Below are 14,996 nucleotides of genomic sequence, written 5' to 3'. Positions count from 1 at the left end.
CCAAGAAAAGAGCAGGGAAATGCAGAGAAGGTGTCATTGGAGAAGCCAAGAGAAGAAAGTCTCAAACGAGTAGATGGTGAAGGGAACCAAGGAGGGTCCTGGGACTGACAGGGTGAGGGGCTGGCCATGGATGACACAAGGGTTCGAGGGGCTGGGAAGCAGGATGACCCGGACGGGTCAAAGAGAAAGGGGCCCGGGGTCACCAGAGACGGTGAGGACAGACAGCCCCCCCCCCACCCCCCACCCCAGGAAAGCTTGCCGAGAAGCAAGCAGACCGAGTCCTGGTAGCTGCAGGGTCTTGGCCGGCTCCGGGAGGAGAGAGGTCGGGTCTGCAGGCTCCAGGGCGGGGTCTGATCACCTCTGGGGGCACAGGAAGGAGACGGGATGAATGGGGAAGCAGGGTCCTTTGCAATGGAGAGGCGGCGGGTCCAGGCGTGGAAGAGACACCCCGCCCCTTGTGCAGGAGGGAAGCAGGGCAGACCCTGTACCCCGGGTGGGTCTGGGGTGGGGGAGCCAGTGAGCCCCTTGCCCTAGACCCTCGGTAAAGCACAGAGAGGGTCGTGAGGGGAGTAAGACAGTGTAAGAGGCGGGAAGGGAAAGCCGGAACCGATGTCACGTTACTTCATGCTTTGTGTCAACACTGTCACAACACTCCTTCCTGTGACGAGTCACTGCCCCTGGTTCTGTTCTCGGGATGTCTACTGAGTAAGGCTCACGTCGCTCATCGTGACCGTGAGGCACACACCCTATTCACACCCCCCCCCCCCCCCCCCCCCCCCCGCAAAGGCTGGACCTCAACTGTAGCTGCACGTGAGAAACCCCTGGGGGAACCTTCTGGTGCTGTTTCACCCCAGGCCAGGGGAGCCCATCACCAGCCCTCGGCCCCAGGAACTGAGATTTCTAAAAAACAGCCTCAAGCCTCAGATGTGGAGCCCACTATGAGACACCTCCCCCACCCCCCGCCACGGAGGCCCCTTCCCCATCCCTGTCTTCTCTATCTGATGTGGGTTTCAGACTCTTCTCCACCTCCCCATCCACTGCTCTGGACACCTCCCAGTATGCCAGGGGCCTTCTGGAAACGTGGCCCCGCAGAAGGTTCCGGCAGGCCCGGTGAGGTTTGGGCGGAGGTGAGCGCGGGAGGTGGTCCGAGGGCCCCCATTCTCAGGGCACAGCCAAGTCTCGACGGTGTCTCGGCTGACGAGCAGCGTCTAGGTCGGCCCCACCAAGGTCGGTCGCCCCATTTGTACAAATGCCGTGCCAAATCCGAACTCAGTATTCTAGTTCTTGGTTTCACTTTGTTAGCTTAACTCACTTTGTGGCATCTAAATCTGGAGGGCGCCAGGATCATGCCTGTCAACGTGTGTTGTCCACGCCTCCCCACACAGGTAGCAGACGGACCCACCAACAGCCGAGGCCGGGATGGCCCAGCTGCGGACCTTCCCTCCGTCACACAGCGCTGCCGGGGGCAGCTGAGTGGGTGGTTAAGAGGACAGCGCAGTGCCTGAGACAGAATCCAGCCTGGCCAGCACCTGCTGCACGGCTGCCCTCTCTGCCTCATCTCAAATGGAGATCGCGGGGTGCCTGGGGGGGCTCCTTCGGTTGAGTGTCCGACTTGGGCTCAGGTCATGATCTCATGGTTTGTGGGTTTGAGCCCCGCACCGGGCTCTGTGCTGATGGCTCGGGGCCTGGAGCCCGCTTCGGATCCTGTCTCTTCCCTCTCTCTGCCCCTCCCCTGCTCGTGCTCTCTCTCTCTCTCTCTCTCGAAAATAAACATTAAGAAAAATAAGAAAAATAAAATGGGGATCGCGCCAGGTCCTCATCTTGTGGGGCCCTGGTGCCTGGAGAGCAGAGACAGTTTGCTGGACGCCAGGGAACATCCTGGCGGGCACAGCGGTGGCAGGACTCCGGGGGACGCGGCTAGCCTCAGTCTTCCGCCTGGGGGATGGTCTGAGACCAAGCTCAAAGTCTTGCTGGGATGAGGCACTGCCTTGGGTTGGCGGCTGTAATTCCCTCGAGTAAGGAAACGGGCTTCCTTCCCTTTGGGGAAGGATTATTTAATTCATGGTGGAGCACAGGCAGGGTGGCTGGGAGGGGTCACAGACCTGAAGTTGTCATTGCCTCGGTCAGGGTCTCTCGACCTTGGCACTGCTGACCTCGCGGGTGGGATCGCTTTTTGAGGTGGGCGGGCTGTCCTGTGCGCTGCACTTGGTAGCCTATTACCCGCGAGGTCTCAGTAGTGCACCCCTCTGCCCCTTGGCTGGGACAACTCAAAACGTCCGCAGACGGTGCCAAATGTCCCCGGGGGTGGGGAGAGGGGGCAGAATCACCCCTGGTGGAGAACCGCTGGTCTTGATGGAGATCCTGAGGGCCAGAGGGGCTAAAAGACTCAGTCCAGGTGCCAAGGCCATTGGCAACAGTATCCTTCCCTACTGTCTGTCTCAAATGGTTCCTAGACTTTTGCTAAGCAAGGTGGGAACTGTTGGCCTTTACGCATGAAATCCAGTGCTCCCCGTCCTGGTATCGGGGGCAGTGTTTTCTCTGGTCAGCACCCGCTGCTAGAAATAGCTGGCAGGAAGGAACTAAGGAGACAAAGTACAAAGTAACAGCGTTTTGATTGAGAGGGAAAAAAAAAAATACACCTTTTACCCCCTGTGGCCAGTCACCCTAGGAAGCCTCTGCTCTCTCCTTGGCCGCACGCAGAGAAAGGAAAGCAGGCTCGGAGCACAGAGGGGACCGGGTCATCCCTTTAATTAGGCCGACCGGCCCAGTGAGGGGGGCAGACCTCGGCGGCTGAGACAGGGTGTCTGTCCAGCTTTGAGAGATGACAGCCCACGGGCCCTTTAACACTGCGCGAAGCTGAAGGTTGATGACAAACCCCAGGGAATGGTTTTTGAATGCCAGCCAGGATCCGGGAGGAACTAATGATAAAGGGAAAAGTTCAGGAGAACCAGAGAAGGGAAAACGCGGTTTCCTTTAAAAGCGAGCTTTATAAAGATAAACAACTTTTATGATGCAATGTTTTAATATTAAGCATCCGTCCCCCTTAAACACACACACGCACGCACTAAACAGCACAGGAGGAAACTATCTACTCTAGACTCAGAAAGATCTGGGTTTGCATTTTGGTTAATTATCGTGAGTGTGGTCTTGGGCTTCTCCGCCTTTTTGAACCTCAGTCATCAAACAGCACTAGTGATTCTCAGAAAATGCACATTGGACGTCAAGCTGCCGGAACAGAGAGGCCACTGACAACAAAGGCGGTCCCCACCTTGGGCTTCTCCTTCCCTCAAAAATCCTCCTACAAATTAAGCCTCCTGGTCCCAGTGGCCGTGGCACACTACCACCACCTGCTGGTGACATGCCAAAATTGTCAGCATAATATCGAAGCAGAGAAAAAAAGAGCTCTAACTGTAACAAAATCGACGGACGGATGGACGTAAACATCCCAGCACCCCGTTATAGCACCCTCTCTGTCAGGGTACACGCGGGGCCGCCTGAGCACCCTCGGGCCAGGCCCCGGGGATGGGAAAAACAGAGGGAAGTGTAGGAGGCGGGAGCAGCGCTGAAACTTGTTTCCAACGTCTATCCTTAAAACAGCCAGGCAAACAAAGAAACAAAATGTTCCTAATGAGAAAGACTGTTTAGAAGTTACAAAAAACCCAAAGGCTTCGGGTTCGGGATCAGGGGTCCGACAATAGATTCTAGCAGATTCTGGCAGAGAGAGGAATAAACCACTGGAAGGAAACACGTGTGCACACACACACACACCCCTTTGTGGAGGGCAGTGCGAGTGGCTGCGGGGTTTATACCTGGCGTTGACGAGGCTGTCTGGCCGCCGGTGGAGGCAGGCTGAGGGAGGGCTGAAGGGAAGAGAGTCGTTTGGAGCAGTGCAATATTCACGGGGATGGCCAGCCCGAGCAGCAAAGATGAACTGTTGGAATAGAGCAATCGGGGGACGGGGTGGAGCCATCTGAACAACCTGACAGTCAAGGGGTGTTGGGGGGATGGGGAGGGGGTTGCGCGTGGCCATGGCAACAGCAAGTCACGGCCCTTGGCCCAAGGCTGCCACTGGCAGAGACGGTGTGGCAGGCCTGCCCGGCCTGCACCCTCCACAAAGGTGTGATTCATCTGAAAGTCCATTTTGCCCCGCAGCAGGATATGACAGCCAAGTATCTACAAACGACCCCCTGGGGTCCCCCCCTCCGCCCCCCACTGCTACCCACAGGAATGCGAACTCTTGGCTAACGCGTTAGAGAAAATTACCTATAGAGAACATGATTAATCCCCCCGAAAATTACAGGCTCCCAATCGGATCCAAGAAAACTCTCGGCCAATAGCTGTTGCTGAGATAATTGTTCTGAATCTATCAATATGGCTGAGCTGCCCCTTCATTGACTGCAAACAACCATTTCTTTCACCCAGGATTATAAGTTGGTGTTCACAGGCTCACCGCTGCCATTACGGTGATAAACAGTTTAAACCACAACAGGGTCTGACGTGTAGATCAATTCTGGGTCCATAAAGAATCTCTACACAACAGGTTCCAGGACAGGAATTTACAGCCACCAGTTTTTATTCTCTCTTGCTGCAAAAATTACTTCTGTCAAACACTTAGGAGAGTGAGGAAAAATGTAAAAAAATTAATTTTTCATGTACTACTGGAGCAGCCTTTTCCAACGCAGGGGCTCAAGACGAATACGCTTCTGCATTTAAAAAATTACGCCGAGCAGCATGTGGCGTACCGCCGGAGAGGGACCCAATCCTCTGCGCTGCTCGCGAGCCAGCCGACAGCAATTTGAAACCCTGAACTGAGCTGTCTGGATTTCCTCTAAGGGCAGATGCGGGTCTCATGTTAGCGACGCCAAATTATATTAGACGTTTAATTTTAAACCTCAGGTACTTAATGTAAAACCTTACAACAGTAATAGTCATAAAGCAGTGGGGCATTCCATTTCACAGAATGGATTCTTCTTCTCTCTCCCCCCCCCCCCCCACCCACCTTAATTTCACCGGAGCCTCCTGTTTGTGGTTTTGCACACTACGTAGTAATCTATCTAATTAGGAGTTGCTCGCAGCTGCTTAAAAGAGAGAAAACCCCCCGGGGTACCTATGGGTGCAGAGGGTCAGCCTTTGAAAACTTCTCTGGAGCCAAAGTCTTAATTTAGTGCGGACGAGGGGGCAGAGAGAAATGGACTCCCAATGTTGTTGTTCTCATATTTGATAATAAGAGTGGATGACAATGGGAAGGCGGGTTCCCCAATTCAGGGGCATCTGGATTCAAAAGCCGCTTACCTTCTCCCTGTGCCTGCTGCTAGCACAGCGTAAGCTTTCATGATTCTGACATCCACACCAGAGACTTGAGGGGAAAAAAATAAAAGGATTTTAAAAAATTTTAAAAAAAGAAAAAAAAAAAAGAGGGTGGGATTTGTATCAACTGTAACTCAGAAAAAGCACGAGAGAGAGCTCTTAATCATGTTTGTTTCTTTTGTGGTTATTTTCCAACACAGCACAGAATGTCGATGCCCAGGTTCAGGTCTGGAAATCCATTCATAAACGCGTTTTCTTGAAGTCGCCTGTCAGAGCCCGTGCCCTTGTGTTCATTAAAAACTGCTCTGGGTCTGGCCACTTGATAGATCATGGAAGGCAGGGATGGTGTCCACCAGCAGGAAGTCGTGATGCTAGCCTTGCTGGAGGTGGACGGGGGTTCTCCTGCGTGTACCCGAGCACCCCCGGGGGTCCCGGGAACAGGCGGCTCCCACCCGCCACCCAGCAAATCTCGGTGGAGTCTGGGTGGCTGCATTTCTAGCCAGAGCGGTGGTTCTCAAACTTCGGCACGCAACATCATTCCCCGGGGCGGGGCGGGGGGGGGGAGGGGCTTGTTAGCACACGGGGTGCCGGGACCTGGCCCAGTGGGTCCACGATGAGACGAGGAATTTGCACTTCTAACCAGTCCCCGGGGGGCTGCTGCTGCTGCTGGCCCGGAAAGCCCATCTGGAGAAGCACCGGTGTGGAGCTCAGACCTGGAATCAGGCCACCCAGGTTTTCATCCCGGCCCCTGCCGGGGTGTGACGTTCGACAGGCGGTACGTAACCGGACCAGAGTTTCCCCACCCATCAAAGGCATCTACTCCCCGAGGATCGAATGAGATAACCCACGTGAAGCCCTCATAAATAGTAGCTCTCGTTATTATTACTATCACTGCTACTGTTCCCCTTTTCAACCGAATCTTGGTTGTGACGTGCCGCCAACCCCTAGGAGATGCAGGAAATAAGGAGGGATCGTGTAAAACGGCAGGGATCTTACTCCCCGGCAGCACTCTGCTGTCTTTCCGGATCTTTGCTATTTAAAGTGACGCCAGCTCTAAGCCTTAAAATTGAGACGCTAACTGATTTTGCCATTCTGACCTCCCCATGGTCTTCTCGTCCTGTCTGCACCCAGTTAGCCACGCGCGTGCCCGCCGACCCCATGTCACTGCCGCCCCCTGCCTGTTTCGTTTCCCCTTCTCCTCCTCTCTGAGCCTTTGTCCAAACTTCCTCGATGCTCAGAATAACTTCCTCTTGCGGTGTGGCCGCACACGTACAAAAATGCACCTGGTCCTTTAAGTGTTGCTCAAGTCTCATTCTCGTTGAGAAGTTTTCCTTGACGGACTCCAACAACCCCTAAAACGACCTGCACCATTCCAGCCCCGGGCTTCCTCCCGAGCTCTCCCTGCGGATCCCCTGGCACGACGGATGTGGGGGCGGACTCGAGTGCCCCATCGCCCGTGCTCAGGGTTCAGGCTCCGTGGCGTCAGGGAGCCTAGCTAGTCGCTAACAGGCATGCCGCGTGGAGGAAAAACGGACTCTCGAGGGCGTGAACACAGAAGAGACCGCTCTGTGGGGGTAAGAGCAGCATGCGAATGTAGGTGATCTCAGGCTCTTACAGGGACTTTACAAATGTGTGTGTGCAGACCGACGCGATCATCTCCTGCGGGACGACACTTCCAGCCAAACAGAGGGTCTGGACATCACGGGGTCCCGTGCTTCGGGGCGGCGGAGCGCCCCGCGTGCGCACGCCTAGCCAGACGCAGAGAGCCATGGCGACAACCAGAGGCAGAACTGTGCGGAAGAAAGCTTGCGGAGAATGGATTTAGACGAATATGCTGCTTCCCATGCCCTTCCTAGAAAACATTCTGCGTAGGGGGAGGCAAAGCTGGGGGCGATGGTCTCTCTCAGGAACCTAGCTCTTTTATTTTGCTGCCTTGCCCCAGACAGAACTCCCGCTGCACATAAGGAGCAGAACTTAAACCCCGTCACTCTGTGCAGGCTGTGCTGGTAGCCCCACCATGCGCTCAGAGGAGGAACGCTCTAGAAGGTCGCTGCCCGACAAGGTGCCGTGCACATTGGGCTCTGGAAACACCTCCGCACAAAGGCGGCCACAGAATAAACCCAACTGGCTGGTGAATACTGACTGAAAAGCCACCGGATCCCGAATATTGGAGAATGCGGTGATTATGCGAACCGCTTGCTCCTCCTGGAAAGGAAAGCCACTGCGAGAACAAAAGCAGGCGTTTAGTCACAGAGGCCACGGACCACACCTGTGCTCCAAGCCCAAGGATGACAAGGGGCGGGGGGAAGAACGCCCACTCACGGGGTCAGACGGACGCTCCTGGGGGGAGGGCTGCCTGGCGGTGGGGCGGGGGGAGGGGTGCTCTGACCGAAGCACGGGCTATACGATGAGAAGGCCCAGGCAGGCGGCAGCTGTAAGTGCACGGATGGCACGTTCCAAGGGACGAGACCGTAGGTGGTTAGTTTTCAGGGACTCGAGGACCCCCTTGGCTGCGGTTCAGACAAGAGGCAGGACGCCCGGAAGAGTCCCTGGAGACGAGGAAGCAGGTACCTGCCAGAGCATCGTCCTTCAAATGAGGAAGGGGCCCTGGGGGAGGGCGCGTGCTGGGCAGGGGGGCAACGCTCCACCCGGGCCCGCAAGCCGCAGGCTTTTCCGGCAGCCCCCCACGGACTCAGTCTCTCCTCCGTGCCCAGGCTGAGACGCCCTCGTTTACAGCGGCCGCTTGGCACGGTGCAATGCCAGAGGAAGCCGGGCAACTGGAAGCCAGGATTAGGTTTACCCACGGCAAACGTCCTGGCGCAGCAGCTGTTGGGTCTACGGGGAAGACCCGATGCTGAATCTTTTAATTAGCACAAATCGTGCTAAAATTACTTTAAAGCCCTGTCTGATAGATGACATCCAACAGTGGGGATTTCCGTTAAATACCGGTGAACGGGCCGTCGACAAAACGCCACGGGCAAAGCGTGTGGCAGCAAAGCCAGCACCTAATGCACGTCTGCACACACGTGTCGAGACAGGTTCCGACGTCCACACTTACGTTCCCCCCCCGCCCCCCGCCGTCCCCAAAAAAGGGTGGGAGGGGAACGCTCCAAAATTCAGAGGGTGCATCAGGAATTGGGGGAAAGTCGTAAGGCGCACGAATTGCGTGTTTTCCTTTGACGAGAACAGGAGACAGACACGCCCCCCCCCAAGCCCCCACGACGTAAACTGCGCACCGGTGGTGAGAGTGCACACGGGGTCACACAGGCAAGCGTGACGAGGCCGTAAATTCTGCGTTATTTCCCGGTCCCGCCGCCTTCCCGTGCGTGGCCGTGGGGAGGCCACGCGCCCTGTCTGCAGCCCCGCTTCCCAAAGCTGTCAGGCGGGGATGCGATCCGCTCCTCCCTGACCAGCTGGAACACGTGGGGCGACGTGGGTGGCACCTCTGTCAACCTCTGTCGAGGACCCCACGCTCCACGGATGGAACGGGACGCGCGCACTGCTCCCGCAGCTGCCCCGCGGGGCCCGCACTCAGCGCGCGGGCGGTCAGGGCGCCACGTCCAGCTCCCGGCTCGCGACCGAGGACCGCGAGGGGGCCGCGCCCTCTCTTACCACTGCTGATGGCCGAGTTTGCAATGACCGTAGCCTCACTCCACTGGTCGGCACTGGAGACAGAGTAGGAGCGTTGCTGCATGCTGTCCGGCCGGCTGCTGAAGGAGCCCAGGCTGATGCCGCTTGCCATCTGAGACCCAGACGCACTAGTGACATTCCCTAGGAATAAACAAGTCAGGTGAACACCACCTCGGACTGCAGACCCCAGAAGCCAGCACGAGTTAGTCTAGAGGCCTACGTGCTTACACACGAGTGCACCCCGGCACCGAGAGCGGCTGCGTCCTAAGTGGAAAACGGAAGAGTCGGACAAAACGGTATTCGAGACGAAAGTAAGCGGGGGGAGCAAGTCTCGGGGGCCTGATGACGCCCCGTAAAGGAGCCTAGCCACACGGCACGGTCCCAAACGAAGATGCCGACACAACGTCATGTCTAGGCGGAGCCCCCCCGTGGCGACGCGTCAACCGAAATGAAAACGGCCACAAAAGGCAGCCAACTGCCTGATGCCACAGGACGGCTTTCGTGGTGAAGCTGTACTGGATGATCAGCACAAATCAAAGCTCCTAAATGTGACATCGGAGGAGACGCAGGCTCTTTTAAACCAGGTAAGTTTACTCTTATCCTTGAAGAGACCGAGCAGAGGAAAAACAGCCTCAGCGAATGCACGGCACAGAGGGGCTGTGATGGAAAGGGTCCCATCATACGCTTAATGATATGAGACAGGTGCTCAGCATCAGAATGAATGATTGTCTGGTCACACCAATTTTAGACTCAAAAACATGATTAAGTGCCTCTCTCTAAAGCCCGGCCAATCACACCTTGCTGGGAGCGAAGTCGTTTGTCGGGTTATGCAGACTTTCAAAGGCGCTAGGTCTGTTTTGTTTTCAACTTTCCCCTGACTGTTTTAGTTTAGAGCCAATTAAGTTCTCGATTGCTTTAATAGAAGGTCTTCATAGCACAGGATTTTAAATACATAGGCTGGATTAGTAGTTCCCAAATCTGGCCAATTACCAGAATTACCTGTGAAGCTTTTTGAACATAGAGGCTTCAAAATGTCTGCATTTTGATTCGGGAGGTCTGGGGGTGGGGCTTGAAAGAATGCACGTCTCCAACAGCACCTGGTGATTCTGGTGCCTCTGCTGCACTGGAGGTGGGGACCAGGGCTCCACTCCAAACAACGGACCCCACCCTGATCATAATCCCACGGAGCACGGCAAAGTCACAAAATCATCTACTCAAACGTAATGAGCCAGTGATCAAGGAACATGAAAGATTTTGCTTCAAAAAAGTGTATTTCTACCTTAAGAAAGGAGGCTGATTTTAGGCTGTTATCTGAACTGGGCGCATCTGGAAAGTCATAAGGGAAATTATTCCTAGGCAGGTCTGCCTGATTCCAGAAAAAAAAAAAAAAAAAGCCGAAAGCGACACCTCAGGAAAGGAAGAAAAGACGGACCCAGATCTTCCCAAGAGTCAGGAGCACGTTAGAAATGCAGACTCCCAGGCCCGGCCCCGGCACCTGTCTTTTCAGAAGATCCGCAGGTAATTCTGAGCTCACCTGCTAGAGCTCAGGTACCCGGAAATCACTATGGACGTGGAACAACACCGACGGCCAGAGTTGCTCATCACCTCGGGCTCCTGGTATCAGAGATGCCCGAGGGAAGTGCACAGGGCCCTGGTTGGGAGCCCCCGTCCGGGCTCCTCTGTCTACCCACAGGGTCAGGAGCCAGTTTAACCACGTCCCTCCTAAGCACCGAGGTTCTGATTTTCAGGCTCCCTCGGTCCCTAAGGTCCTGGAAACACACATCCCGAACGACAGCGCTGGCTAGCAGTCCTGCACCTGCTCCGGCGCTGATCCCCACGGCAGCCTGGGGAGGGGGGCCAGGTGTCCGGCATCTCAGACACAGAGGAGCAGCCCAGGCCAGTGGGGGTGGCACTAAGGGGAGACCGCACGCTCCTCCCGGGATCCGCCACACTCAGGGTGCCCTTAGCGGTCTCCTGGATGTGCTTGTCCTTGGCCAGATCCCTATGACAACAGGGCAGCGTCTGGGCAGCCGACGAGCTTGCTCCCATTGGGTGTCCCCCGGCAGCCCATGTCCACACCCGGGTCCACCTGCCACCTTCTTGCCGCGCCCTTTCTTTGCCCTGCTCTCCTGGGAAGGCACCCACTGGCCTCAACCAGTGGGAAGCAGGTGCACGCAAGGGGTGTGAAATGGTGTGTGTAGAACCAGGCTTCCTCTGTGAGCTGCCGCGGGGGGTGGGCTGTCCCCAAGCCTTGCTGGGGCACCCTGCTCCTGCTCCCACTGGGCCTGCCTGGTCTCTGTGCCATTTCTGCCAGTCCTGGTGCCCACACCTTCTGACCCTGGGCCTTCTCTCCCATTCGGGTACCATCATATACACCTCCACTCAAGAGCCACATTTGGGACTAACCCCCCCCCCGCCCCCACCCCCCAGGGGCCCTTGAAGCCTTTCCCCCCGTCATCACGTGAATTCTCAGCAGACAGGGGCTTCAAGGACACTGCCAACATTTCTGCGGTAGGGGGAAAGGGAAAGAGGGAGGACGCCACGAATTCCCACCCCACTGCTGAGCCAGGCCCCCCGACCCCGAACTGCCCGCAGGCGCACCTGCCGTTTGCCGAAACCCACAAGGAGATGGTCCTTCGCCCTTATGCTGCCCGTTCACACCTGTGCCGCGTCACGACCCAGTGTGCAAGCTGCCCACAAGACATCACCTTACACCAGCTTTCCGCACACGAGGCCAAAGCAGCTGGGGAAACCAACACAAGTTCACGGTCTCTGCCGACGACGCCAGGACGACGCTTCCCTCGTTCGTTTTCCCGGGAGTGTGGCTCCCAGAGCACAACCAGCCTAAACCGCTCCTGACACGCTTCCCTCCAAAGGCAGAGGGAGTTCTCCAAGTGCGTCTGACCCTGCGTACGCGTGACAGGACTCCAGAGGGACCTCTGTGCACAAGCACAGCGGAGTCAGTGTGACCTCTGACAGGAACACAGGCGGTATTCTAACGGAGGTATGTGACAAAGAGCTGCTCTTAGGTTGACAAATTCTTCGTCTCCAGGCCCAACAGCCACTGTAGAAGGCGGAGAGGAGATTCCTTGAAATGGACACACGAAAGCCGTCTACCTGATGGTGCTTCTCACGTATCTGCAGCTGGTCTGTCGGTTTTCAAACTTCCGGCTGTTTGTCAGACGAAGTATTTTTTTTAAATGTTTGTTTTTGAGAGAGAGAGAGAGAGAACGAGCAATCAAGCAGGGGAGGAGCAGAGAGAGAGGGAGACACAGAATCGGAAGCAGGCTCCAGGCTCTGAGCTGTCAGCACAGACCCCGACGTGGGGCTCGAACTCATGAACCTTGAGATCATGACCTGAGCTGAAGTCAGATGCTCAGTCCCCGACCGAGCCACCCAGGCGCCCCATTGTCAGATGAAATTTTAAGCACAGGTTCAGTATGTAAAGCTGCTGGGGGTTTGGCTCCTGAGGGGACCCCCCAGGAACCAAGCTGGGGCCTATGGGGTGAAGAACCTTCTGGCAAGACTGTGCGCTCCTGGTGTCTGATTGTGGAGTTGGTGTGAGACCCAATGCAGCTGTACAAAATTCTTCAGAAAGCTGAACCTTAGGGCCCTCCCGCCTGTGAGGGTTTCCTTGTCCCAACCACACCCAAGTCCCAACTGTTGGGACTACAGGTAAACCCCATGACTCAGTTCTGGCCACAGGGCTGCATGTTTGTGGACACATAATCACAAAAGTAACGTTTTAAAACAGATCCATAGACTTGGGGCCAGAAGTCTGGGGTGAGTTCACGGACGCACTTCTGCTAGGTACGCAATGATTTCTTTTTGAAAGTAGAATTGGGGAGATTTCTTCTAAAAATATGTGGCTTCTGGCATTGTTTGAAAACTTGTTTTGCTATCTGGCAGCAATGGGATCGTGCCCGAGCTCTCTGAATTGACAAGGTGGCAGCCAGGGCCCCTGGCCGCCCTCCCGCGCAGCCCATCTAATCCTCATCTTTGGCAACTGCGAGCTATGAAATCTTTCACAGTTACGCGTAAGAAGAATCTCATTTCAGAAGTAAAACATTTCCGATCTTCTCTCAAGAGAGGAAGCCTCTTTTTCATAAACATTCTATTTTAACATCAGTGAAAACTTTTCCAAGTATCAAATAACAAAAGATCAATGAGGGGTGCCTGGGTGGCTCGGTGCATTAAGCGTCCGACTTTGGCTTAGATCACGATCTCACGATTCGTGAGTTCGAGCCCCGCACTGGGCTCTGTGCTGACAGCTCAGAGCCTGGAGCCTACTTCGGATTCTGTGTCTCCCTCTCTCGCTGTTCCTCCCTCCGGTCACAGTCTGTCTCTCTCATTCTCTCTCTCTCAAAAATAAATAAAAACATTAAAAAAAAAGAGAGATCCATGAACTGTGTGACATAACAAAAAAGTTATGAAGGGTTAAAAAAAAAAATACCGTTTTTGCCCTAAACATACAGCTTGGGGATCGACACAAGCAGGCACGTGCCTTTAAATGTAAATACATGAAGACACAGGTTTTAACTCTGAGGCAGACCAGTGGCCCGCAGACTGGTCACGGCCCCGTGAAAGCAGTCTCACTGGCTTGCTGTGGCCCGTGGAGCATTTCACTCCGTGTGAGCGGTCCTGGGCCAGTGGTCACTCTCTGAGGCCTTTCTACTTGCTCTGCGTGAGTCCGCTGGTCCAAGAAAGCGACAACCCCCAAGTGTTTTCCTGAATATCTTCAATGACTATACAGATTCAAAATCTAATTACGGCATCATAGGTCACTTTATACACTCAGGCCGTCCAACAAAGGCTAACGCGTAATTTCACGTCTATTCCTGAGTAAATGTCACTAATTGTCTCCGGTCAGGCAACGCTGTCCCCTGCTTCTAGATTTTCATACGCACGCATCCAGCGACGTCTGCCCTGTGTGTCACCACACAGGGAGATGTTTTCACCACTTGTGAGAATACCTCTGAAGCATGTAAGGGAGATGCTATGCTTAAAATCACTTTATTTTCTCTCCAAGTACTCGAGGGCTGCATCTTTGAATGGATGGTAATTCATTTCACGTTAACAAGTTATTAATTAAGGCTGAGGATCTGGGGTTCTCAGCTGGGAAAGACGCCCATGACTTCTCGGATTTCCTGGCAGTTAAGGATCAAAGACCAAGGCCACCTGGGATGCAAGTGTGGCCTGAGCACTGTGCTAAACGCAGTCAGAGTGGGCCTCAAGTGCAAGACGAGGCTTCGGGCAGGCTGAGTGGCTCCGGCAGGCACCCGCCTCGACGCACGTCCGTTTGCTGCAGAATTCCGTCAGTGTGGCTGAGAAACCGGGAGTGTGGCTATCAGACCGGGGAAGAACACAGCACGTGGCTGGGAACCACTTGTCTGGTGGCCGTGGCGGCGTGTCCCTGGAGGGGACAGACTCTACAGGCTGGACTGGAACATCCTCTCTCTTGGGGACAAGAGGCAGGTCTCGCTAAGCTCTAAGCCAGGGTCAACGGACAAGAGGGCTTAAAAGGAAGCCAATGGGATACTCCCCCCTCCTCCCAGGGACATGCACCAGAGCTGAGGCCTCCTTGAGGGTGGGAGGAGGGGTGCGTCTCTTCTCTCCTGCCCTTCCTCCGCCTCACCCCCGCCTTCCATGCCCCCAGTGCCCGACCAGACCCCCGCCCCACCACTGCCGGTAGACTGCTCCGTGATCTCCTGTCTCTTCGTGTGGCGGGGCACAGGCACTGGCGCCCTTTTGTTGTCGGTGATCTGTTCAGGGACGTCTGTACAGCGAAGAGACTTGGACGACAGGGATACACGTCTGCCTCCAGAGGAGGGCAGGTGTGTTTACCGTCCGGGGTAACGGCATCGCCTTCCACGGCACGGGGTCGGGCAGGCTTGCGTGTCTCCCACTGTAAAAGACTGGGGTTTCCTAAACTTGGGGTTCCTCTGCTGTAATGCAACCCAGTGTGCGTGCTGGCGTTCCCTGGCCCTTGGTGAAACTGGTGCATGACAAGGCCGATGCTCTGGGCACCTGCTACGGCCGCGAAGATTCACTTGAGGCCA

At 55.5% G+C, this 14,996-nt stretch overlaps 1 protein-coding gene across 20 annotated transcripts in view; it reads right to left on the bottom strand.

Moving 5' to 3' along the window:
- AGAP1 (ArfGAP with GTPase domain, ankyrin repeat and PH domain 1) overlaps positions 1 to 14,996 on the bottom strand; it is a 553,911-nt gene that overhangs the window by 159,148 nt on the left and 379,767 nt on the right. For 14 of the 20 annotated variants that reach the window (XR_006713257.1, XM_045481824.1, XM_045481825.1 and 11 more), the window contains one exon: positions 8,920 to 9,078. The exons of the other annotated variants lie outside the window; for them this stretch is intronic. Coding sequence is in view for 13 of the 14 variants with exons in the window: in XM_045481824.1 (XP_045337780.1) it covers positions 8,920 to 9,078 (159 nt within the window). In the remaining variant the exon portion in view is untranslated. The remainder of the gene's footprint in view (positions 1 to 8,919; positions 9,079 to 14,996) is intronic. 20 annotated transcript variants of the gene reach the window in all.

This window comes from Leopardus geoffroyi, chromosome C1 (genome assembly GCF_018350155.1).
Source record: "Leopardus geoffroyi isolate Oge1 chromosome C1, O.geoffroyi_Oge1_pat1.0, whole genome shotgun sequence".
Lineage (NCBI taxonomy): Eukaryota > Metazoa > Chordata > Mammalia > Carnivora > Felidae > Leopardus > Leopardus geoffroyi.
This window is presented reverse-complemented; position numbering and strand designations above follow the sequence as displayed.